The following is a 26,743-nucleotide window of genomic DNA, read 5'->3' as shown; positions in this document are numbered from 1 at the left end:
TTGCTCACTACTACTGCACTGCTAATGCAACTACATGTACATAGATATCCAGGCAAAAATCTAATGGAACTACAATGATCTAATAATAACAATAATAACTACAAGAATTTAATGCAACTACAACACAACTACAATGTTTTACATTTGGGCATCAGTGAGTACTTGTCAGAAGGATTTTCGTAATGGTCATAACCCTGAAAGATATATTGTCTTGCCTCAACTACAAAGTGAACTTTGATGAGAGCATGCTATAATTTTGGTTGAAGCAGGATGCACTTGGTAGAAAACACAGGACGCAGTGAAGAAATATGACTCAGATGACTGTTTTAATTCACAATTATATTTATGTACACCAAGTTCAAACACAATGGCCATTGGTAACTAACCAGTCATGCTGAAGTCAAATGTCACACTTTTAAGTTATGCACTGAGATCCTTTTGTTCATGAGAGGTGGTACCAAACCAATACAAATGTACCGACTAGTGCTAACTAACACATACGATCAACACACTTCATAGAAAAATACATCACTATTTCCCTTTCGAAATGAAATAGTCCCAAGTAAAAAAACATCAAGATATCCATGCGGTATACATCATGATAGGATGACTGGTGTGCTAAAGTAAAAGATTTGAGCGATAACATCTCTTTGGAAAGAACTTGAACATATTGTTTTAAGGATTGAATCGGGAGTTGCAGCAAAATAAAAAGCACAGGTTCATGGCTTTATAGGTCATGAATGGGTATCTTACAAAGATAATAAAACTGAACAATACATTGTCTCTGTGAGTATTCGAGTTATAAAAACCTTCTCATACTCCAAGCATAAACAATTGTAGTAAAGGTTCAACACGGATTAATTTAAAGATACGTAATCAAACGCTACCAAAAATGAGGTAAAATTCCAACAACTGCAAAACTTAACGGTGTAAGTCTTTGGGAGCCATTTAAAACCTTAGACTCACCAAACAGTCGAGAGTTGGTACTATGATCAACAGTCTCCGAATTACTAATGGCCCTCTATGCCAACAGCACTGTCATGCTTTAGTTTAAATCAGTAGAAAACATAAAAGTAAGGTCTGCCACAAAGAGTTTACACTGTTCCAAATAACCAAATGATTGTTACGAATTAAATTAACACACATTATATATTCTACCTAGAAAGTTAGAGAAAATGTGTAGAGAGGCAAATTCTATGTACAAAGAAGAACTGAAGCACCTGTGATGGTATAATAATAACTGCATGCTGTACTATACGTATAAGATGTTAACAGATGCTGCCTAGCCAATAACTCCCTCCTAGTCCTGCCTTAATAATACATACTAGTATATCCGGGCTACTTGCCACACTTAAATACTGTTCTTACAATGCTGACACGAAATAAATTACGAAACATACTTCACCCATTAAAAATAGTCTGCGAAGTCGATTCTTACTAGCAACATTTGTAAAAATGACCAAAAATGCGTACCTAGATAAAAGCTAGATTTATCGCCTAATAGATTTGCCTAAAGGATATTTAGTAGTGAGTGACCGGGATAGAGTCTCTTGCGGTTTGCAGTGCATATCATTCAACCTCGTTCTACATCTGCAAAAGAAAACAAGCAGTGTGTTATAATACATCAACATCGAATTCTTCAAAAGATAGCAGGAGAGATGCATGAATGGACTTGCTTACTGGTCACAGTAACTACAAACATTAATGACAGTCACCTGCAAGAACTTGACCTAGTGAAGGTGATGGCTATTATATAGCGGCTGTAGGATATTGTAAAGACTATCATTAAAACAGTAGATTATGACCAGTACTATTTAAAACTATTTTGTAACTTTACTCTTATTTACTGCGCACAAAAAACAAAAAATATTTTGCTCTTACAGCCAGCCTTACTAGCCTCAAGAAATATTCCACCAATGTCATTATGACAGTATGATTTCAAGGTTATTCAAACTGCTCATCAACCTGAGCCATAATAATCTTATCCATCTATGGAATGTTGTTTTTGTATTTTACTGTCCTTTATTCCATCTTAACTATCAAATCTCTTACAAATGATACACATAAAATTTAGATATATCATTTGTAAGTTGTAAACCAAACATTAAACACTTCATGTTTTTGAAGACCAAAGCTTTGTTACTAGAGTTAATCATAGAAAACCACTACAACAATAAAAGGATGACTTTTGAAGCCGTTTATCCTTTTAATTCACAGTTTCATTAAAGATAATCTACTAGTTATTTGCCATAAAACATTTCAAAATAAAGACTTCACTTCAAAAAAACCTTTGGGCATACAACATAAAACTTTAGTAAACATCTGTTTTGACCTACAAACTTAAAATGCATGATGCCCAAAAATTCATGAAACGTGACAGTTTTGTAAAAAAATATTAGCTGATAGAAATTGAAAAATAAAACAAACAATACTACAAAATTTATCGATTCATTGAATCTAAAAAAAATACTTTGTGTTAGTTAGACTAAGTTGTGCCGCACATTTTTACCAAAAACTGCCACTGAACCCACTACTATTCAAGTCTACACTTCCATCCACATGTCCCTAAGGTAAGGTAATAACAACTCCCTTTTATTGATTATTAATTTAGTTTTTTAATATCATTTAAACTTGAATTTGGTTTGTTCCCATAGTATCACTTCCCGCATTTATTTTAATGCTATATGTAATTACTTGCAGTATATACTGCCGTTTTGGAGCTCTAGAACAAATTAAACAAAATACGATGTACTTTTGTCAAACTATGTGTTGCCACATAGTTTGACATATGAAGCAGATACGGAACTGATTAGCTTGGTATTTTGAAATGCGTTTGTACTTATGGCTCGCCATTTGACAACTAAAATATCAAAATAGCAAAAACTCCAATAGAATTCACATTGAAAAGGAATTACACAGACTAAAGTATAAATGCTTGCCTGATTAAAGTTTTGATAGTTGTGTTCCTCAAGGCCTGTGTGGGTAAGATGGTTGGGAGGTGAAGCAGACATATCATACTGATATTGCTGAGGGATCATTCCCTGGCCCTGATATATTTGTTGGTAAGTCTGCTGACTCTGTTGCATGCCATACTGAAACATGTCCAAACCAGCATCAGAGACAACTGCAATGCTCTCTGTAGATCCATACGCATGAGAAGTTGCTTTTCTTTTTAGAGACACGGCTTCATGCAGTAGGCAGGAAATTGTACCCAACTCAGAGTTCGTAGCATAGCTATTATAACCATTCTAATGGCGCATTCAGTTCATGAGCTAATGCATGTTACACAAATACTAACCTATTTGGTTATGGCTACAGATTTACAAGGCTACTGATTTGTCAGAGACTACTTACATTTAACAATTTGGTACAAAATTAAAATTTTTATAGTTATCAAATTTAAAATCAAGATAGCGCATACGTAATTAAATGTGTTATATCAAATTGATGTGAATAACTGTTGTAGTAGAGACAAAACACAAAATAGATTACACACACCGAAAGACCCTTAATGGATCAAAAAAGACTAAAATATTTGTATTTATATTTATCTTTACCCATAGAAGGGTACTATTAGTCAATTTCAAAGCAGAGAAAAACAGTAATACGAATCAAACAGGGATCGCTGTGAAAATTGATATTTATGGAGTGATCACTTACAATTGTCTTCATGAAAACAGCAAACTGTGTGAAGATTTTCGATTTACTAAAGTGCTCATGACTTTAAAATTTCATAAAAATTAAAAAAAATTGGCAAAAAACTTAACAATCTAAATATACATTGGGGTGGAAGGAAACGTGAAATTTTTTAATTCTTAGAAAAGAAGTATTTGTTGAGTTTTGTTCTTACGGTGCTTTCAGATATTTTACGCATTCCACGGGAAACATGAGAAAAAAATTTATGAAAATTTCTATTGCGAATTGGAATATATGATAAACATTTGCTCAATCCTACACAAAACTAAAAAGTTGGAGTTATCTTATATATGATGCATTGACTAATATACAATCATCACAATTAATTACCCTATCATCTACAAGTGAACAAATCCAAAGATGCATGTTAAAATGGACAGAGTATATTTGTTATAAAGCAAGTTTTCAGTTATTAAAGAATTAATATTTTTATCAAGATTTCCGACAACAGCTTTTGCTGATGCATTACCACGCCTGTGTCAACAAATTCTACCCGACTAGGTTATCGTGTACAGCTATGTACACCAATAAACACAAAAACAGCCTAATTGCTCCTACAATTGCAAAAGATGCGATTGCAATTCAAACGCCTCAAGTCTACTACAATCGCATACCCTTATGCATACCTCTACGAGTAGGGGGTCCGAGGGCTTTATTTTTCAGAAGTAGCATAACACATTTATTCATGACTGGTTTTGTGAACTTATCATATCAAAGCCAACGATAAACAGTAAATGATAAATGTATTGTATTACTGCTGTATAAAATGAGTCAACATAACTTTTTAACCACTCATGAGCTGTAGTAACAAATTTGTTTTTATCAAAAAAATATTTTGTGTGAAATGTTAATGCTCGCCCAAACCACAAAGCAGTCAATATTTATGCTTCGAGGGTGTAATTTTACCTGCCATTTACCATGGTACAAGGCTTCAGAGTGTAATTTTACCTGCCATTTACCATGGTACAAGGCTTCAGAGTGTAATTTTACCTGCCATTTACCGTGATACAAGGCTTCAGAGTGTAATTTTACCTGCCATTTACCGTGATACAAGGCTTCAGAGTGTAATTTTACCTGCCAGTTACCGTGGTACAAGGCTTCAGAGTGTAATTTTACCTGCCATTTACCGTGGTACAAGGCTTCAGAGTGTAATTTTACCTGCCATTTACCATGGTACAAGGCTTCAGAGTGTAATTTTACCTGCCATTTACCGTGGTACAAGGCTTCAGAGTGTAATTTTACCTGCCATTTACCACGGTACAAGGCTTCAGAGTGTAATTTTACCTGCCATTTACCACGGTACAAGGCTTCAGAAAGCATATTTAACACTTAGAGAAATAGCATGGTGCTAGCTTTTATAAAAATTAACATTAATAAATCATTGTGTTAACATATCATTAACATAGCGTTAGTATTAACATATCATTAACATAGCGTTAGTATTAACATATCATAGTATAAGTACCTTAGCTTTAGACGCATATGCTGGTTAGTTGCTGTGCGGAATAAGGTAACTTTAAAAATTATCTTTTTACATGCAGTGTATCTGTTGTACCTGCCTGTGAGCCAAGCAATGCCAGTTTAATGTCTGTTTAATCATGTCAGCTTGCAATTAAGTATGCAAATGTTAGCAACCTACGTTGGGTGCTGCAGGTGCGATCTGCATCTGGCCAAGCTGTGAAGCCAACAAGGTCGTCGTAGGGTCAATGATGTTACTTTGCATGGAGGTGACAGGGTTGACAGGTGACATAGCGACTTGTGGATATATAGGCATACCTGGCCAGCTGCCAGCAGGGGCAGCATTAGACAGATAATTAGACTGGTTGGTAACAGGCATTGAATATCTGGCATTCATGCCTTGTGGCATCATCTGTCCCGCCATCGGCCTGCAGGTGAAGACAGCTAACACAGGTAAAGACAGGGAACACATATAACAGCAGTTGTGCCTGGTATGTCAACAGTGTGAAATATGGTGTGCGAATGATACCTTAGTAGAGTGATCAGAAACAAGGGTGTTTACGCTGAACTTTGTGTGAATCTTGAGCTGATAAAATCACAGAGCTATATTTCACTCAAATCACAGCATTACTGCAAATGATTCACACCTATACAAAAAGCTACGAAGAAAACTTTGGAAAATTTCCAAAAATCAGCAAGGAACACAGTCAACAGGAACAACAAATATGATTACTATTGACCTTGGATGTCAATGCGACATTGACATCCAAGACATTGACATTGGATGTCAATGTCGCAAGACTAGCCTGGGATATAGTAAAGTAAATACCCATACTGAATTGCGGCCTCATAGCCCATGAGTGCATGCTGGTTCCGGAAATCCCTTTTTTTTCTATGACCAGAGTCGGCAAACTTCACCAGGAGAGGTTCCTGACCAGGTGCTAGAGGTTTCTTGTTCAAATCAAAGATAATTCGCTCACATATCTCTTTGCTGTCCATGCGACAAAAACCAACATTTCTCGACTTGCCCGCTGTAATGAATATATAAACTGGTATCAAAGCGTGGCTGGTAACTGAGAATACTTAACGGATTGGGACAAGTGACAACAACCAAAAGGGTAATTTCCTTAAAAATATAGAAGAGGAAATGTGGAGTAGAAAATCCTGCATTCTTCATGCTAGCATACATTGTTGAATGATCAGATCAACAATGTTATTGGCCTCCAAAGGCCAATGACATTGTTGATCTGCTTGGCCTTTGGAGACAGTCTAGCAACATTCGTTTTCCAATTCTAGTAAATTTTGAACTCCGGAAGGCAAATGGCTTAGGTTTTTATTTGTTGAAACTTTTGTCGGGTTCATGTAAACCGTGTGTCAAGCGCTGTAGAAACACGGCTTTAGGTAACTTAGCTACATATACACAAACTGGTAGCAATTATAAAATAAAATACTCTGACGCAACAGAACAGCAGAACAAAAAAGAAATGCTGCCATAAAAAATCTGCCTGGCTGATTGCCAGCTTCAAGTGATAGTTATCAATAAGCTTTAACGAGTAGACAAATCTTCATGAGTGTAATTACTGGCTGTTGGTAAATTTGGGCAAGCTAAACAGTAGGAACATCATCGCTATTAGGTAATAAATAGACTAGACTGCAGTCAAAAAAAATGATTAATGATAGTATTATCCTTGATTGAAATGAAAAGAGGGTACCCAGGCTCAACTTCACACATGTACCATTATTTAGTTGAAGTTTATCCCTACTAGCATTCTACATTGTATTACTCGGCTCATCACTATAGCTCATATGTACGAGACAAAATTTTAACACCAGAACACTGCAATGCTTTCTAAACATATTGTATAAATTTCCTGTATAATAAGTATGTAAATTGAAGTTTTCTTATTGACTTTCCGTTTGTATTTCAACTGCAGTCCCCCTATTTTAAGCCAGAGAATGCATTTACACGGTACGGGAGCAGTTTGGACATCGTCTCGTCTGAATATTCTTATTTGTGATTAACTGGGTTCGTTGTGAGAAGGAAGCCACATGTTTGTAATTTATGAGATTTATGTAATTAATGTATTTAAATTTTTTATGTGTTTTTCATTTAACTTTCTTTTATTTTTAATGAACATTTTTTAACCACGAAGTACTGAAACCGCAGCTGATGAGCCACGAAGCAGCGCGAGATTCCTGTACTCCAATAATGCTATGTGACTACCCGTCTACCTGCATGAAGGACAGCAGAAGTCAAGGATACCCATAGAAGACATAAAAACTCATACAAATAAGCTGGGTTACTATCAGCACCCATCAAAGGTACTCAGTCTATATAAACTAGTATCGACATACTTTCTTTAGTTTATAATGGTAAAATAAAAATGGTTGGTTTCTGCTTCTTATAAAACTCTACGCAAATATTTCAAACAGCAAAAATGCAACAAAGAGAACAAAGACATAAGACGGTGGAGTGGAAGTCATGTCAATGCCAAGTACTTATCAGATTACCCCTTCGGTTAAGCGATGGTTAGATCAAATGATTATTGAAAAGCCAAAATTAACTATCCGCACAAAAGAAGACAACTCTCTATGATTTACATTTGGTGAATTGAAACAATTTGCTGTAGAATCACGGGTGATGACTAGTTTGTAGGAATTGTCCAATTCCAAAAGAACTGACCAGAATTAGGTTATTTAATGTTGCATCGATATTGGTAGTTACTAGGCCCACATAAAATATTTCTATCACTTCAAAGGCTTCTACGCCATGAAGTTGACATATACTGACACGACTTACTGCTGTCTCGAAGTATCCTAACGCTTACAACATTGCCAAAGTTCCTAACCAGTCCTTCCAATACATTCTCATCAACGTATTCAGGTAGATTGGCCATGTATAGGTTTGTTGGATCTTGATCCTGAGCCTAAGAAAAAAAACTAAATTTAACAACAATAGACCAATAGTTGATTTTCTAAATCATTTGAACTGAATACTAATGCAAAATAATCGACACTATTAATATGGTTTTTATTTTTAATCCAGTGAGTAGTATTTTAAATGATTTATTGTATTGATAAAACCTCACCACAAATGCTTCAATAAGAAGATTACTAGGTACTGTCATACTAGGGGAGAAGTCTAAAATAACAGCCTATAATTATGGGAGTGGACTATGCGCAAACGCGGAAATTCATTATCTACCAATAAGAATGGGGTTCCTAAAGAATATTCTCCCGAGTTCCTTTCTATTGTTATTAATTCCTGGGACATTCGATTGTACAGTCTAACTATTGTCTTTTATCATTATGCCATGATACACACGAGGCACTCAAGGAAGTGCTAAATAGTAATAGAGTGTGTGTGACTAACTTGTTGACTAGCTAAACAGGTGCTAGAGACATGGCCCCTGTCTAGGCTTAGCAAATCACTGTAACCGCTGATCATATTCAATGAAGCAACAAGGAAATTCCATGTCTGTTCACAGAATGCTTGGTGAACATCTTTTCAGCAAAGTTTTTCTGCCATTAATGCTAACATTTGAATAAACATAAAATCATCAACCGTTTTTTCTTTCATTCTAACATCCATCAAAAAAAGAGTGGGCAACTCTTTGTAACTTACAATGAGCTGCCTTCTATAGCTGAGTGTGTATGAACTAGTACTCTATATATAAAAGTTTGTTATTTGGAGCATTTGATGAACAGGTTGAGTATCTTTAATGTACTCTCTTCCCTGGGAACAATGTAGAACACCAATAGCCATTAGCATCTCTCATTAAAACAGTTTCATGCCTGGGCTGTATGAAATACTTTACTGGCATACAGTAGAGCAGTAATATAACTAAATCTCAATTTGCATTTGCAAGAAAATGCAACAAACAATTGGTGAATGTTGAGCAATTATCAGTTAGACAGCGTCTTCAAATATCAGAGTACGGGATGCAGAAAGGTTTTGTTAATCAAGAATAACTAAATAATTACCACTCTTTGTTTACTATTGGTGTTTTAAAACAACTAAGTGATGCTAAACTAGTAGAAACGATGCTGAAATACATCTGTGAAATCTTAACCAGCATTACATACTACAGACATGAGGTATAAACATAGCAGCTAGAGTGATTCATCGTAAGACGAAGTCAACATAACTCAACATATAACAAACAAAAGCAGTGCTCACCGAGCTCTCCCTCACTTTGGCCATCTGCGCTTGCATGCCAGTCTGCTGAAGGTTTGCCACAGCTCTCTCCGCATCGGCAGGCTTTTCAAAGTCGACAAACCCATAGCCTACGAGAAAAATAGTGTTGTTCATTTAATCTCGCATAAGATATAAATACATTTTAGACGATGAAATCAATGTCTGTTATACATAGTTTACATGAAAAACAAAGGAATTTGACTTGATAAGCTGGTGAAAAGCGTTATAAAGAGTGTGTATAACCAATTTTTAACCATTGAGATGTACAAATACAGTGCTGTGCAAAATCTAACAAATATGTGTTAAACCATTAACTAAATTTAATTAACGGATTAATGGCACCAAATTAAAGTAAGACATATCTAATCAAAGCAAAGTGTGATTAATTAAATTTTAGAACATTTATTAATTAATTTCTTATCATATTTTATTCATCTGTTTATTATATTACGATATAACAATAAAATATTAATTTACCAACCATTTAAGTTAATTTTGATATTGGTAATAAGATGTCATTTAAAAACTACAAAGTGTGATAAGTTGATTAGCTAAAAAGATTGGCGTCAATGTACAATGCACATAGTCGCACTTTATACGATTCTCTTTAGTACAAAACTCTGAGACTGTTGATATGCATATTGTAAGGACTAAATGGAAACTTGAGACTGTAAAAGCAATCAAAAATCCAAATAGACATATGATTTTTCAAAAAAATTGAGGGCGTCTCATAATTTCGCACAGCACTGTAGTATATCAAACAGTATCCATATGTACAATTAGTACACCAAACAGTATCAATATGTACGATTAGTATACTAAGCAGTATCCATATGTACAACTAGTATACCAAACAGTATCCATACGTACAACTAGTATACCAAACAGTATCAATATGTACAACTAGTACACCAATCAGCATTCCATATGTACAACTAGTATACCAAACAGTATCCATATGTACAATTAGTACACCAAACAGATGTAGAGCTAATACTTTCAGGTTTATATGATAATCAAGTAATGCATAAGATAAATATCCATACGAATGGCCTGTTTACAAATGAAACTAATCCGGTGAAAGAATGGAGTGAAAAGATAAACTCTTTCCTCACCTTTGCATTTATTTGTGAGCTGGTCTACAATGGCTTTCGTAGACCTGATATTTCCATATCCCTGACATAGCGAGTGAAGATCTCGATCAGTCGTACTGGGTAGTAGACCTCGAATGTAAAGGTTTGTTTTACTCACCGAGTCACCTCCACCTTGGTGTCCGTACTGTCGGCCCTGCAGGAACCATAGACCAAGAAACAGAGATGAAGCCTGTTATTTACCAATGATTTTTCCTAATCAATATACTTGCAGTGAAAAGTGACTCAAATCATATTGCCAGGAAAACACAAGCTAAGAAGCAAGTTTTGAAGAAGTATAATACTTTTAACACGCTGGGTTAATCGAGCGGTAAGCTTGTTGTGAGAAGAAGGCATGCCTACCTGAGAATAATTCCCATAGTTTGAAGCAGATGGCATCTCATTGTTATATCTAGTATGGGGAGGCCGGTTGCTGTAGGAGTTCCAACCACCAGAACTGGGACTATGACCACCTCCACTAGCACCACCCACCATTCCTGATCGTCCAACGGAGACGATACCTCCTCTATTACTTATCTAGAAAAAAAGAGGGCGCGAGCTGTCTTTATGAAGAACACTACGGGTATGTAATATTCGTCTATTGTGCAAAGGATAATACCACGCATGAGGTTCTTCTTGCATATCGTTGTGCTGCTTATAGCGAGGCTAGCTGCAACCTTAGCATTGGTATAACATCACCTTTATATATGCATAGAGTAATACAATTGAAAGTAAAGATTGACAGTTCGCTGCAATGCTATGTCATGGCTGATGAAGCAGCTGATAAATGACGTCTGAAATCACTTGCCAAAACTCTGTTACCTCAAGTCAGGCGTCAGACAGCACTAATGAACTAGCCTACAACAACCAATTTGGGTGACAATGAGTCTCTGCATTCTAACCTTTGCCAAAGTCCAAATATTTTATGCAGATGGCATGCAAAATGGTCATCATAGTGTTATACTATCAACTCCAGCTTGTAACAAGCCTCATAGTAAAATATGTTAGCCAGGCTAACAATAGACTCGGTAAAAATTCAGTAGAGACGTTTGAATTCGGTGCTAACAGAACTCTAGAGTAGTGCTTGGCACGAATACTTCTTGGCCAACAAGTTTTTCGGTTATCAGGTTTGTTGATACGAGTTTTATGTCTAAAATTTCCAAACATCGGACATATTTTAAAATGTACAAAGCAATTATAATTCTATTCAGTTATTTTTTGTTTTCTACTACTTTCTAACGACTGATATTCGTGCTTGCAGCCTTAACCTTTTGACGTTTGAACCCCTTGTCAGAATCTCTATCGGCCGGAATTCCGGAATTCACATGGCTTTGTTTACGAAAGCCGTTTCTAAGTAACAGCGTAAATCAATCAAATTAATTTTTGCACAAGATATCAGACCAAGTTTTACTCTCATTTGTAACAGTTTTAAAATATCTTTACCTACTTCCTTTGTTTTAATAATAAACTTTGTTTGAATGACATCGCGAAAAAATTGACACGACTTGTTTGTTGGTAGGTCATGAATGATTGTGATGCAAATAAAGAACTTTATAATACTAATTACAATTTTCCAGTATATTTTGAGTCATAAAATAATGATGAACATGTGCTCAATGGATAAGATGCTACTGGAAATGTTTTTACGAGTTTTTTAAAATCGTACAAACTTTTATAGTTTTAGTCCAAATAATGATAAAGTACTGTTTTTTTTGTTTGATGACATTTGCTGTGGGTTGCCCGACTTTTTTACTAGTGTTTCACCAAATATCATTGTATCATGAGCATGTTCAGATATATACATGTATAACAAAAGTTATTAATAATAGTTATAATAAAGTCACTAGCATGCAATGACAAATAAGGCCAGTGTTCAAAGGGTTAACAGGCAGGTTATTAAACAGTGTTTAGAGAGCAGGGCGCAATAGAGTGAGTTTTTGTCTACTCTACTCGACGGGTCCGTGTAACAAAACCCAAACTCGCAAGTCAAAGCCCGAACCCCCAAGACCGAAATGCTCAAAATCTCTATTACTAGATACTCGAGAGAAGATAAACTCGCAACTCCTACAAGTTTTATTACCAGTGTCCAGCACTGCTCCAGAGTAAACCTTCGACAGAAACTGCAATATTTAGCTTCGCCATAATTGGCCAAGTTGAGCCTGGAAGGTATTAGACACAACCTTTGTGTGCGAAGTTATCATATGATTACTATATTATACCCAATGTTTAACATTCCAAAGGTTTTAAAATATATTTATAAATATTTACCGACATGTCAGCAACTTCGTTGTTCCAACATTCAATTGATTACAAAAATAGCTCAAAGACGAATAGCATCCAAAAAGGAATTCATTTGACAATTTAATATTTCAACAGTTTCTTTATTGTTCTTTATTGTAAAGTCTCATGCCTGGAACAACACTACTTGTTTAGCTGTCTATTTGGTGACAACTTCAACAACCACTAGCTGTAAATAACCATCAACAAACAGGCAGTGTCTAAACTCTCTAAATTTGTAGTAACTGACTAGTCAAATGTTTTGTTGCAGTTATAGCATCCAGACTTTTGTTTCAAACATTGTAAATATTTTTTGACAACCAAATATTTCATTCAACCATACCCTTGCCTATTTGCCTTAAATAAAAGTTTATTGAGCTGATTGTGAGTTCAGTTCTACTCTACGCGACTGTTTATCATAAACTTAGGTTGCTTAAAGCCTAATTCACACTGTATCACCAGAGTGTCGGCATTGTCCTTTCGACGTTCACCATCGACTACGTGCACTGGGGACGGATAGTATCGATGAAGCAACGCGGATATTTCACTGAGCATCGATGACAGCTTATACAATGTGAACTATTTCGGCGATAGCAATTCGTAGTGGCGGATAGTGTGATTTATTTATTTCCGTTTTTGATGAGGTTTCTACCAAGAGGTTTCTTCGCAAAAATTAGAGAGAAAAATGAGAACAGTACGTCACGGAGAATTTGCTGATGCAAATGCGGATGGGCTTGTGATATTATGAACGGTGTTATTATCGATGATCGCCTAAATATTGTGGCATCAACGCCAAGATACGGCGATAAAGTGTGAACCAGCCTTTAGTTGAAATATGTCCACTTATGAAACCATAGATCGGTTACTGTGTGACTAGAGCTTAATATTCGGAATACAAGGACACAAACATTTCCAGCATACCGGAGGGTTTCCCTGATGAGTGCGGGGCGCCGACATGACTCCCTCTCCGCTGCTAGTAATTGTACTATCCGATTGGCCTGGAGAGGTTATTGGAGCAGAGGGAGGATGTGGAGTCTCGCTTACACCAGCGCTGCTACCTTGATTGGCACTCGCACCAGGTATTGCCTGTAAAACACTTCATTTGAGAACAACAACTAGAATCCAGTGATTTAGTAATCGGTAACTAACTACTGAGATGTCATATTTCTAGATATTCTAAAAATCTGGTTACATGAGTGCAAATGACAGTGAAGTTTGGAGATGCACGATAAAGTGTTACGTAAATAAAAGACATTTGAAATACAATAAAATTTATTCAATACAGTCTGAATTGCAAGCGCAAACCGCATGGATTAAGCGAGCAGGTAGAATCTTAATCTACAACTTGATATCTATGGAGATAAGGTAACTCTGACAGTCCTAACAACTATCAGCGCAATCGGTCTATTCAACCGGATGTAAGTGAGACTCAAAAACTCATGGAAAATGTACTAGCCAAGTCTAATGGCCTAAGAATGACAGTCCCGCTCACAAAGTTATTTGGCCAAACTGATGATTGAGTGCATCAGATATTGCCTGCTTGTCGTTTCCTTTAGCTTGAATGATGCAATTTTGCACATACCCACTGTGAAGTACAACACATCGATAGAATTTCAGAATAAATAGTCAAAGTCCATACAAACTTATCAACATACTGAGTTGAACTGAAACAGATATGTAAACATCTCGCCAACGCCGGCACGGTGCCACTACTATTGCGGTTTTCATCTATTAATACTGCAATATAGTATTGCAATGCACCCAAAAACCACAATCATCCCATGATTCACCGGTGACCATTATTGAAGTATACAGTGCATGCATTCCATGATTTATAGCTGTGCGTTGCCCACCTGTTTGAAGAGTAATAGCTACAGCGCGTGTGATGTATGCAGACAAATACCGTTGTCATATGAAACGATTAGCTACTCCACGGAGCATGCCACAGGAGAACAAAATGGAGCCCTTTTTTCACACTGCAGCCATCCGGCTAGCACCAGAAACCACAATTGCTTTCGGCTTATAAGGCAGCTTTGTCAAAATTAGCATGTATTCATGTTGGTAATTTCAATTTGAGGTACAAAAAAGTGAAAATAACAAAAACAAGCTAAGGAATATCGACCAGAAATGTCCAAAGCTAATAATAAAGCTACCTCTATGTCATTCAAATGCCGCACTTGAAATTTAAGAATGTCATGTGTCAAGTATGATGTTCCCAATAACCCCATGTAAGTATAATACACTGTGTTTCCATGATACGGTTAAGAGTTGTGTTTCCATGATACGGATGATACAGATTTGGAGTTGTGCGCATGTTAAGTTACCTTGAGATAAGCATTTCAATGAACATTCACATGATGCCGATTAATGCAGACGTTTTGTTAAAAAGAAAAGGATTTCTATACCAGAGCAACACATTCGTAGCTGTTTAAACCAAAACAAGAACTATTAAAGTGTGGAAAATGTTTAAAATGAAATAACGTGTCGGCATTGTCGTTCATCATTCGTAAGAGCTGTCTCCATATTTCACAAGCACGAAACATTCGGTTGAAAAGCGAGTAATAAAACTCGCTCAACTTGCAGATTTTTGCTGTTTCCATTTTGCGGATGACACAAACATGTGAATTTACCGTGTCATGGAAACACAACTCTTAACCGTCTCATGGAAACACAGTGATAGTAAGCAGGATTGCTGTATTCAACTGGTAATCAGTCTAAGTCTTTAAGTGGTGACCAACATGTAAAATCTAAGAGAACAAGACAACAACGCTGTGCATGAAATAAGACAAGCATATTCTAGCATACCATAGAACTTCTATTTGAACGCCAAGGCATTGTATTTTTTAATCCTTCCCCTAAAGTGACGTTTTATTAGAGGTGCTGTTCAAATAGAGGATGGTGCTGTATTTTTCGACTGGCTTGTCAGAATTTTGAAAAAATATATTTAATCTATTTATGGGCGAAGCAATGCTAATGTTGCCTATATTTGAAACTCTCCTTCAGGTACAGCGACAGCAATGCCATCAGCCTTAGCATTTTGCTAAACCGTTTTTCATATACGTAGAAGTATCAGATTGAATTAAACAAGAAACTACTTTGAGTAGATGATATTAACTGGCAATGGTTATTAATTATTTCGATGGTTTCGCTTTCAGTTTTATTATTATGAGCAATATTTGGAGCCAGTTTTGCAGATGAAATCGTCAAGCTTTGGAGTTGGAAAATGGACTTCGATATGCCATAACAATGGCTGCTAATAAGTCGTGTTCCAGAAAAGTATTCTCATTGTTCATCAAAATGCTTTAAAGATTGTAAAACACGGTATGGACGAATCTGATGACAACGGATCGGATTTAGACCATAGTGACTTCGAATCAGAACATAGTTCTGATGATTGTGACGATCGATCTTCTAAGATACACCGTCACTAAAATCACAGCAACCACTACAGCAACAACAAAAGAATTAAATGTTATTGATGTAATCTAGTCATTATTAGTACCATTTTGTAGACACTTTTCTACTGATCAAGAGAAAGATCAAAGAATGTCGAGATGGTGATCAAATAGAGGTGGCGGTCAATTAAAGGGTGGCATTGTATTTTTCAACCCATCTCCTATAGCAGAAGCTTGTAAACTATGGGTCAAAGTCATTTTAGACCAGAATATCTTTTACAAAGTTTTTAAAATTGTTGGCTTATGATATTGGTAATGAATCTAATTAACAATATATGTCTACAGAATATATTACGCAGACCAATTTTTAGCAAAATGAAATAGTCCTCAGGAAAGTGATATCGGTATTTATATTTTACTAGTGACATTATTTTTTCGAAGAGCAAAAATGACAGCTTTGACAGCCAATAAAGCCAATAAATACATTTTATGACAATTTTTGAAACAATTTATTACACGAAAACAAACAATTGATATTTTGATAAGCAATAAGCTATTAGTCTGGCTGATTATTGCCTCTAGCACAAAAACTGCTTCAGTGTTTCATGATCCCAAGAAAATATTCTCATTCTAACAACTCTCTTGAACAATATAAACTCATATTATATATAAAAGCTTTCCTTTATTTAAACCAATCCCTTCAACCATGCCCTGTGTCAGGGTACACATAACCATGACCCAGGAAAATAAAACAGGCTATCGAGTTGTATTTGAGTTCATTATACATACTATACATTTAATTCATTCAAGAGCTGGTTCAATGGCAAAACCGTTGATGTTGAAACCAATATCACTAAAATACAATGTGAATTGATTTAATTCATTCCACGGTGCAAACATTGACAATAATTTGTGATACCACATAATATCAAAACAAGAATGCTATACAAAACTATTTCAAAACTTGAATAAGAAAAGAGATTAATAAAGTAGTAAACATAAAAAAGAGGTTCACCTGAAAGACACACAACTGTGGAGGTTAATCGATGAGAAGGTAAAGGTGATGATAGATATATGTAGTCTGAGTTTAATTTAGACTAGGTGAATGAGCAGGTAAAGGTGATGATAGAGATATGCGACATAACTGACTTTAACTTAGACTGAGTGAATGGCAAACTAACTAGGCTTTTTATTTTCATTATAAATTTCAATATTCTTGTTTTATTTTTAGTTTTCTAAAACCTATTCAATTTCAGAAGTAAAACTGTGATGCCTCAAACATTGTACATTGGAAAGTATTTTGGAGCAAATGTTGCAAATGTTGGACATTATGTATTTTTGGGTGTCATGAATAGTAGATTGTTTTACACTGTTACAGTTATTATCCATAACAGAAGTATCATTTACTAATCATCCACATACATTGACGACATATTAACAAATCATCACAGCATAACTGTGATTGCTGAAATGACCTAGAAGGTTCCCACTTTTGTATTGCTGGTTACATATAATCTCAGTATGCCTATCATTAAGCATAGCTGAAGAAACGGGTTGTGTTGGTAGAATTATAGTTATAGCAAGCCTCTTCGAAAACGATTTCTATTGTTTTTACATCTCATAAACAAAGAGTATTCAAGTTTCAGCTATAAGTGAAACGTTTTGAGAGTTATTTTTAGAGCAGTTCAAAAGCTAACAAACAATTGAAAATAACATATATATAATATAGTATATTCAATATATATAACATAAAATTCTAATTGCTTGAGTTTCAAGCAATTAGAATTTTATGATATATATATATTGAATATACTACGGCAACTCAGTTAAGAGGATAAAAAAACCCTAAATTCAGTTTTTTTCTAACGAAATTTAAAAAAAAAAGACTGCTGCTATTTTGGCTGTCCAATGCACAGTAAGCTTTTTTGTGAAATGGCCAGTTTTATCATACTAAGTTGAACAAACCTTTCCTGACTCTAACGATGCTGTTGAGTTATCCACAATACTGGTTGGGTCATTTTCTCCATTTATCCGTTGATTATTTGACTCTTGCTGAGGCGATTCTGCGCTACTTACTGAAGCACTCATGCTGTGTTCTACAAAAAACCGTAATGAAGTATTTGTTTCATTTAGCTAGCAAAGCTGCATCAAATCGTCATCACACGACGCTAATATAAACTCCGGTGCTTGTCATTGTTGTTATTCATAACACGACAAATAATTGAGTGGCTAAACAATATCGATAAGTATCAAATGAAAACGTATGTTGAAAATATAGAAGATAAGATTATGGCAATATCTCTATGAACGTGAACGAAATCAATAACAATATAAGCTCCAATGAAATCAACTATTGAATTGGCTTGAATAGCCCATAGGAACCAAAATAGCTAATTTAGGCAGATAAAAAGCTAACAATTGTATTATCAACACTAGCAATGTACCAACGCAAGATGCCAGCTAAAACCGAATTTCTTATCTTCCTGGTAGCACTTATTACCTTCTTATTTATACGATAATCACGAATCTTAGTATTCACAATACACTTAAAAGTAAAAGTAATAGTATTTTACAATTTTCTACGCAAGCGGATTTTGCGACACATTCGATCCTATTACTTAATTTAAGGTTGCCTCGAAATAATTATAGAAATTAAATTAGGATGTTGTCTTCTTAACGAAGAAGATAGAATCTGCCGTTCACCTTGTTTACACCAATAAGCGGCAAGATAGTAATCGTATGATTGGTAGGTTCGTTTATTAAAGGCGTGGTTATAAACCTAGAAATGTTACGATGGCGTCTATTGGCCTAAGAACAATCGTGTAGTGCCCTCTGGCGGAAAATAGTTCATTGAGCTCACAGCAATGCCGACGATTAGCTTCTAGCTAACCATATTTTTATAAATCGCATAGGATTTTCTGATGTTTTCACGCAGCACTCAGGCATCACCGAAACCAGACGTTTAAAAAATTTAAATCTACATAGGTTTTTGGTTCCTTAATTGCACGTTAAGTAACATTGATGACAGAGGAACGTGGTGCTTTGCTATTGCGAAAACAGCTCGCAGGTATTATGTCATAAGTTTTACATTGGTAGGCGCCTCTTGTGTGATTCGCACCACCTCTTGGGTAGTTGTAAATTTTGTAATTGAAGTTTACACAAATGACTAAAAGTCTTTAGTTGTAAATATGCTATACAGGTTTATTGTAATATAAAACTTAGGACAAGGTCAATGGAGAACAACACCTCTTCTGATTGCCCATTCTTGGCGTTTTTGTCGCATTATGACAAATAACGCTCTTTAAAGTGTTTTACGCACTTTTTTTATTGTCGAACAAAGTGATAGCATTAGGGTATACTAATAAAAAAACATTGTTGCTTTTCATCCCAATAAACAACACAACAAAAATGAGATTGTAGTAGGCTTTTTTCAAATCTATGAAACATTTTAGAAGACTGCAGAATATGCTGGAGCTAGGCAAAAATTTCTGGAGATATCTGCGTGTAGGATTATAGGAAATATACCCGGTTGAGGAACCTGCTGATGAAGGTACTCCCAAACGAAAATGCTCTTTCTGCACGCAATTATTTTTATAGGCCAACTAGGTCTTGTAACTATATATATATGCAATCAAAATAAGCTGTTGATGTGTCTCGATCTTTGATGCAAATCAAGATTAGTATAACCAAATCTTCACATTCAAGGGGATTAAAGATTTAAAAATTAGAATGATAATTCATATCATTGACTACCTATAATGGCTGGTTGTTTTTGCTTGTATTGATATTCAATGTGTTGACACAAAATTACACCTATAGAATACTGTTGTAAACATGTATAACTGCTATTGACATTTCGCCTGTGTTGCTTAGTGATTATCATGGTATTTATTATGTTGAAACCTCATAAGTTGGGAGAAGACAGTTTTAGTTTATAAAGTTCTAGGAACTAGCAAGGTTATTGTTGTATTAACTACTCTAAATATTTAATTTAGTGTAATGTTGTTTTCATATTTAACCAATAATGTAACTAGTTACCAACATTATCGTCATTATTATTGCTCCACAAAGGTGGGAGTTATTGATCCATAACATGGAGGGAGCTGGCTGGTTTGGATGATAGGAAGCATTCATCGTTTGCAGCAGTTGAATTCGTGAGCAGTTAGTTGACTTGTAACAGGAATGGTGATGTTAGATGCAGACATTCCATGATTATCTTTTAGCTATTGGTTCAGATGAAGCATTCAAAGGATGCAAATTTGCTTTGTTCCACCATGTGGTAGGAAGATTGTTCATAAAATCTATACCAGATAGAGTTTACAATGACCGAGGGCATGCTAGAGGCATGCAGCAATGATAGGAAGTCGAAAGTTGGATTGAAAACAATTCAACGTGTACTACAATCCGAAATTAGTAAAGGTATTAAGTTGCTAAGAATTTCTCTCAATCTTTCAGAATAAGGACACCATAAAGGTGTGTATTTGGTCATGGTAAAGCTCTTGGCAGAGCGTTTTCTATTTCAAAAGTCTGACCTCGTTAATAAGGAACAAACTGTTATTCTGCTCGGATGGTGCCAAGTTAAACACTGTTAATACTCTAGGGAAAAATACTATCCATGTCAAATGATAAGTTCTAAGTTAGACATTGGGTCTTCCCTCACTTTTTGTGGACCAAAACATTGTAATCAAGAAGTTCAACGTGAAACTGTCAGGTCTCAAATGTGTTTACAGTATTAAGGTGAGGTATGTTTACAACTGAGCAAGAGGTTGCAAATGCTGACCTTGCGCACACTGTATTTGAGGAACTAAATTCTGATTTGTCAAACAGGGCAGTTTGTGAACTGCTTCAACTACCATATAGGTACAAAATGACAAGTGGTGACAAGAAGTTAATCATAGGGTTGGAAATGTTGAAAAGCCTTATCACCTTATGCTTAGAGATAGGGCAAAATCGTTTCCTATCTATAATTTTCGTCTAGTGGATTTTTACCACTAGAGATTAACGAGGCCGCGAACAAAATGGTCAAGGGTGGTGCTATCATACTCGTTACAGCTACTACACCATGGATAGTGCCAATGAAGGTTTTTAAAAAGCCTTACTACTCTTGAGATCTGCGTTTGTTACACAGAGTTAAATAAATTCATCTCATAGTCACAGAAGATAGCAGTCTGACTGTATTAGGTTTTGCAAAATGTTCTCCAAAAATGAAGGCAGTGGTGTTTCTTGTCAGATCCCATTGACAGAGTCCTAGCTATTTAACTACATTACAGCACACAGAGAACAAAGGTGCCGTCTGCCTCAGAAAGGCTGTGCAGTGCTCTGGAGATATTTGAAGGCTAGTTCCTTAGAACTATAGTATGGTAATCCATATGGATTAATGTCATGGTACTGGGTGAAACAAAGGTTCAACCCAATGCCAGAATGAAACTGATTTCAAAAATATGTTGAAACATGAATGACTATCAATATATTTAAATTAAGCATATTATTTCTCGACAGCAATATTGCTGTTTCAACACGGCGAAGTATTTTTTTTTCAACACCACCTAATGTATGAGTTGGTGACAGTTTTGGTCAGCAAACTTTGTGGTCATTAATGAGGAACACTAGATGGTAAGGAAATACGTTCGTCATATTTTGATGGTTAGTAGATACACTGAAAGGTATGAGGTCAAAGCAAAACAAAAACGAAGTTTTGTCCAATGTCATGGATTTACTAAGGCAAGAGAGGGTTGGCCTACTTTTTTTAACCAGTGACATTTTCATCAGACCTCGGTTTGTGAGACCCAGGCTTCTTACCATCAGCAAAGGATTACTAGGTCTAGATCCTAGGACATTCACATTGCACATTTGGTCATCACAATGTTTAGCTGAAACACAAAAGTCGCCTAGAGGAATAAGACAGTTGGGAAGATGGTCAAGTCGTGGAGATCTTGCAGTGATGAATTGAGCAAGCTAGTAGAGCCACTGAGACTAGCTGCTGCACCAGAGAGACCGTGACAATTGTTGAGGTTAGATTGGTTTCACAATATATGGCAGAATCTCAGTTGAGGGTTTTAGGAGAAATTTTGCTTGAACTAAATTCAACTAATGTCATAAATCATTTGAAGAAAATATTTTTGGTTTGTGATTTCACATTGTAAGATCTCCTACAATGAGTTGCAGTATGCATTATGCAGGTGAACAGTTTTGAATATTCAGCCAATCCTATCAGTTCTTTCATGTTACTAGCAGGCCCTATCATCCATGAGGTGATGGACCTGGTGAAGGGGCTACCCAAACTACAAAGATTTTACTCAAGCGGTGTGATTCTTATCCGGCGTTGCTGGCCTGCTTAACATCTCCCCATGAAGGTTATTCTCTAGATGAATTGCTGCTGAGTTGTAACCTACATTTTAAGTCTTTTTGATAATTTAGCTTTGTATTCGTCATCACGACATGTTCTAAAGAAAGTAACTATAAGGAGTGGGTGAAGACCAACCATAACAGTTTTTATGAATCAAGATTATTTATCCAGTTGGGAAAGGACAGCCAGCTGTGATCAGGGACAGCGGATGTTACGAAATTGTTATCGGCATGTCTAATGACAACATCAGAAGAATGGCAGTTAAGGTGTCCAAAGGGATTGCTGTCATACCAATTTCTAGTCAGGGCTCTTAGTTTAGTAGACAAGCCAAACTAAAAAGCAGTTAGTGAAGAAATTTAAGTCCTATTTTGACAAAAAAACTGTTGAGAAGGGAGCCTTCCCGAAAACTAGATGACTTTGTTAATATGTCTCGAGTATATTTGTACAGAGACCATCATATCACATAAAAAAATATATTTTGAAACAATCTTTTGTGATAGTCTTGCTTGACTCATTCAAAATACCTTGATACATATGGAGCACTAATTACATTTTCTTTGGTTCTAATACTCGGGATATTTTTGTGCCTATCAAGCACTATGGAGTATTACACCAGAGACTTGATTTTATTTTGGCTTAGGAGATGAGATATATATGCACATAGCCAGTTTCAGTTTGCAAGCTGTTTGAAAACTATCACGATAGTAACTTTTTACATGTATAATGCATTGTAGTGCAGTGTTTATTATGTGCCAATAAATTTCAACTAGTCAACATTATGTTCATTGTTCCTGTAATACAACAAATGCCAATCAACATGTGCCCCTTGGTAAGCAAATTTCTGCTCTGTGTTGTTAGATGCACCATCATCATGTAAGATGAAGGTTTTTCCACCAGGAATGTTTTTAGTATCTTAGTGTGCAAGTTGGTTCATAAAAAATATGCATGATAGCCTACAAAATAATAGTCGTCGCTGGAGAACTCGAGCATGATAGTTGCTGGTTCTATTGTATTGTTTAAGTTAGCTGCCCTCCAAGACAATACTTGCTATAGTTGAAATATCCGCAATCAACCAAAAATTAGCAACTCACTACGTAATCATTTATTTTTAATATAAAGCCAGTCAACAAGAAGAACTATTTCAATGTATCTTTTAAGAGCTTGATTAGTTCAGGTTTATTGTTCATAATAGTAGGGACCAACCGTTTTTTACCAAGAAAAATTGGTGATCTGACATTGTTATCAATTATTTTAGCGCATTGGGCGGTGAGAATTATTCTGCAAAGAAGCAATTTTTTAACATGGCTGCTCTGTATTACAAAGAAAGTCAGAACTAATGGCACCTTTAAACTATTAATTTAAAGCTAAGCTCTGGCTAATAATCACCTCTATGGATGAACCTTATTGTAAGTGCAATTTGTTTTTCATATTAGTATATTTATTTACAGTTGGTAACTGTGTTAGGATGCTGCTACTTATACCACATCATAAGTGATGACTGTTGTCTTTTTTGTCTTATTCTAGAGCTGAACAAAAGTTGTACGGAGGGCTTTTCGGCAGGTTTAATCGATGATGAAGATATATACAGATGGGAAGTAGTTATCTATGGACCTCCTGATACTAATTAGTATGTATTTTAGTAATCCCACAATGGTTTGTGTGCAGTGTTTTACAAACTTCTATTTCAGCATTTTGCTGGTCAAGCAATGAAGCGTGTCAAGTAGCTGTTAACATTTTGAAATCCAGCTAAGCAGATTTGGGATCGTTTTATGTTCTTACCACTTAACTTTTCTACTCGTACTCCAGTTGGTTGACACTCGATTACCATAAATTAAATGATTGACGTAACGAATTAATGACGAAAAAAGACCTTTGCTAGTTTTATTGTACATTTTCATGCAACATTAGAAATTTCTATTCTAATTGTCTGTTTGATTTTTCTGTGCTTATCACTCGACTGCAATATGGACTAAATGAGGTCGTTTCAAAGTACTTGCTTGTCAGGCATGATTGCAGTCGACATAAGTAACGTAAGTGACATTGTTAAATCATGGTTTGCGTCAAAAGATTTATCGATGAACTCCCAAAATATCCTCGATTTGGATTAAATAGCTTAAAAATGCTTGACATTGGTTGGCATGGACAATCCCTCTTTATTTGAGCCGTAAGTTGTCCAGACTTCAGTCTTGATCTGACTTGGGTATTTTTTGTTGTCAGCGTGTACAATTTTTGCAGGATTTCAGTTGTTATCTGACACCTAGTGAGCTTCTAAAGCAATCTGACTATTGTGTGAAACTTAGAATGTGAGTGTTAAAAGTAGGTAAGACAGGTTTGTGTTGCTGGCGCACTTCTTAATTATCAGTTGGTAAACCTGGACACTATCTGAAGGTTTATTATTGGTTATCAGTGTTAAAAAAGTGCTACCAGTCGCTTCGATGCTTATTTTGATACTATTATATGTAGTATTTGCAAGGTTATCTGCTAGTTATAGAAGAAGGCTAAAAATGTTGAATATAATACGTATGAAGTTATTTTCTATGCTCCTGATTTATTAAAAAGAAATTTCATGCTTTTACAGTGAAGGAGGTTACTTTAAAGCTCACTTAATATTTCCAAAGGAATATCCAGATCGGCCACCCAAGCTCACATTCGTCAGCGAGATCTGGCATCCTAATAGTGAGTTCCAGTTATTCATTTTCATTAAAAAAAAAGGGGAAGTTTCATTGCTGGCAACTGCAAAGCTCTTTTTGTTGTTTATTGGGGGTGCTCACACATAAATACAAAAAGAAATCGTCTTTCTCATAAAGATGCTGTATCAGACTATGCCTAGAGGTCCTTGTGACAGTTACTAAATGACCTTGTAAAGTGGCATGCAAAAGCTATAATTACTTGTTTTGTTATAAATACAATACAAAAGTTCTTTACTTCTGTTTATTTTATTGTTTTGCACATTGATATCACTCATAGTTCATTGTTAGCATTCATTTGTTTATAAAACAAATAGAGAGTTACTTGATCGTGGTGTGGTTGGATTTATTTTTTGGAAACACTCAAAATTCTTTAGTTTTTTTTTCTATAAATAAAGAACAACAAACCATGTGGTCATTCTAAAAGCATGTTGCACCAAGGAAGGTTAACTCTCAGTCACATATTTGCTATCAATGTACCCTGAAAATCTATTGAAGCGTAAATAGCATTTTACAATATATGTTTATCATTTGTTTTTTCGATCATTTGTTTTAGTCGATAAAAATGGGGATGTATGCATATCAATCCTGCATGAACCTGGAGATGATAACTATGGGTATGAAAAAGCAGCAGAGAGATGGCTACCCATACATACTGTTGAAACCATACTTATTAGTGTTATATCTATGCTTGCCGATCCCAATGACGAATCACCTGCCAATGTGGACGCTGCCAAAGAATGGAGAGAATTTCCTGATAGTTTTAAAAAGAAAGTTGTGAAATGTGTGCGTCGTAGTCAAGAGGAACTTTGATAATATGCATTTGCTTGTTTAATTATTGCTGCGTATGCCTGGCAACCGCGCCGGCGTGATAAAGGATGGTGCCTCTTAACAGTATCACAAAATGTACGTACATAGAAGCTATTTTGCACACATGGCTAGGGTCCTATCTCATTGTTTCGCTCTAATCCAACAGTGTCACAAATAAAACACTAAATATTTAAACACTGAAAGTTCAGTAATGTTTTTACAGTCAGTTTCTGACTTGTTATAGCTCTTGCAAGTATATTTAATATAGCTAACTTTCAACCTCCGTTGTCATGCATTAACTGTTTGATGAACACAGAACACATAATTTTAGAGCTCAAGCTAGGATAAAAAAATACTTTGATATGTTATGCATACATTGGCAGTAACTACAATTAGTTACAAAACAATTAGTGAAGGTTTGCCATCTGCCTTTAGATCGATTTGAACATTATTGCTTTACAAATAGGTGTCATAAGTCCACACACTGAAGGCATACGCCATGTTAGCTTTTACTTTAAAAGCTTTGCTTTTTATGAGAATGTTTCTGAACACATGTTCACCCTGTTGTCTGATTATATCATGCTACTTTGTGGGTGGCGCGTACAAAATTTAAATTCGTGCTGAAGTACGAGTGTAGCAGAATTGTCCATATACATTTATTCTTTAAGAATGGAAAACTCCGAATGTTAGCTTTAAACAATCATAATTATTTATTATACAACTTTAAGCAGTTGGTAAGTATTATA

At 35.6% G+C, this 26,743-nt stretch overlaps 2 protein-coding genes across 4 annotated transcripts; one reads left to right on the top strand and one right to left on the bottom strand.

Moving 5' to 3' along the window:
- Positions 1 to 320: 320 nt before the first annotated feature.
- Positions 321 to 18,812, bottom strand: LOC137390052 (RNA-binding motif, single-stranded-interacting protein 2-like). 3 transcript variants are annotated; one of them, XM_068076291.1, is made up of 11 exons: positions 18,655 to 18,812; positions 18,120 to 18,250; positions 13,681 to 13,845; positions 10,846 to 11,019; positions 10,468 to 10,639; positions 9,335 to 9,441; positions 7,955 to 8,081; positions 5,984 to 6,185; positions 5,336 to 5,582; positions 2,940 to 3,092; positions 321 to 1,590 (listed from the first exon to the last, which is right to left on the bottom strand). In XM_068076291.1, exons 2-11 carry the CDS (start codon positions 18,240 to 18,242, stop codon positions 1,585 to 1,587), a joined length of 1,476 nt encoding a protein of 491 aa, XP_067932392.1. In that variant the 5' UTR covers positions 18,243 to 18,250; positions 18,655 to 18,812; the 3' UTR covers positions 321 to 1,584. The 3 variants fall into 3 exon arrangements, with proteins under 3 accessions (XP_067932392.1, XP_067932394.1, XP_067932393.1); XM_068076293.1 differs by having other exon boundaries at positions 5,990 to 6,185; XM_068076292.1 differs by lacking the exon at positions 18,655 to 18,812 and having other exon boundaries at positions 18,120 to 18,591.
- Positions 18,813 to 18,998: 186 nt separating this feature from the next.
- On the top strand, positions 18,999 to 26,125 carry LOC137392318 (ubiquitin-conjugating enzyme E2 G1-like). The gene is made up of 4 exons (XM_068078998.1): positions 18,999 to 19,221; positions 24,025 to 24,127; positions 25,079 to 25,176; positions 25,744 to 26,125. The coding sequence occupies exons 1-4, from the start codon at positions 19,176 to 19,178 to the stop codon at positions 25,998 to 26,000; spliced, it is 504 nt and encodes a 167-aa protein (XP_067935099.1). The 5' UTR covers positions 18,999 to 19,175; the 3' UTR covers positions 26,001 to 26,125.
- The last annotated feature ends 618 nt before the right edge of the window (positions 26,126 to 26,743 follow it).

This window comes from Watersipora subatra, chromosome 3 (genome assembly GCF_963576615.1).
Source record: "Watersipora subatra chromosome 3, tzWatSuba1.1, whole genome shotgun sequence".
NCBI classification, from domain to species: Eukaryota; Metazoa; Bryozoa; class Gymnolaemata; order Cheilostomatida; family Watersiporidae; genus Watersipora; species Watersipora subatra.
Note: the sequence above shows the minus strand (reverse complement) of the source record. Positions and strands in the feature narration are given on the sequence as shown.

Coding starts and splice junctions, on each gene's coding strand:
- LOC137390052 (XM_068076291.1), bottom strand. CDS start 18,242: ATGAGTGCTTCAGTAAGTAGCGCAGAATCGCCTCAGCAAGAGTCAAAT. Junction 13,846..18,119: donor CATCGTTAGAGTCAGGAAAG/GTTTGTTCAACT, acceptor AGTGTTTTACAG/GCAATACCTGGTGCGAGTGC. Junction 5,583..5,983: donor GAGGCCGCAATTCAGTATGG/GTATTTACTTTA, acceptor CTTCACCTGCAG/GCCGATGGCGGGACAGATGA.
- LOC137392318 (XM_068078998.1), top strand. CDS start 19,176: ATGACAGAGGAACGTGGTGCTTTGCTATTGCGAAAACAGCTCGCAG. Junction 19,222..24,024: donor ATTGCGAAAACAGCTCGCAG/GTATTATGTCAT, acceptor GTCTTATTCTAG/AGCTGAACAAAAGTTGTACG. Junction 25,177..25,743: donor CGAGATCTGGCATCCTAATA/GTGAGTTCCAGT, acceptor CATTTGTTTTAG/TCGATAAAAATGGGGATGTA.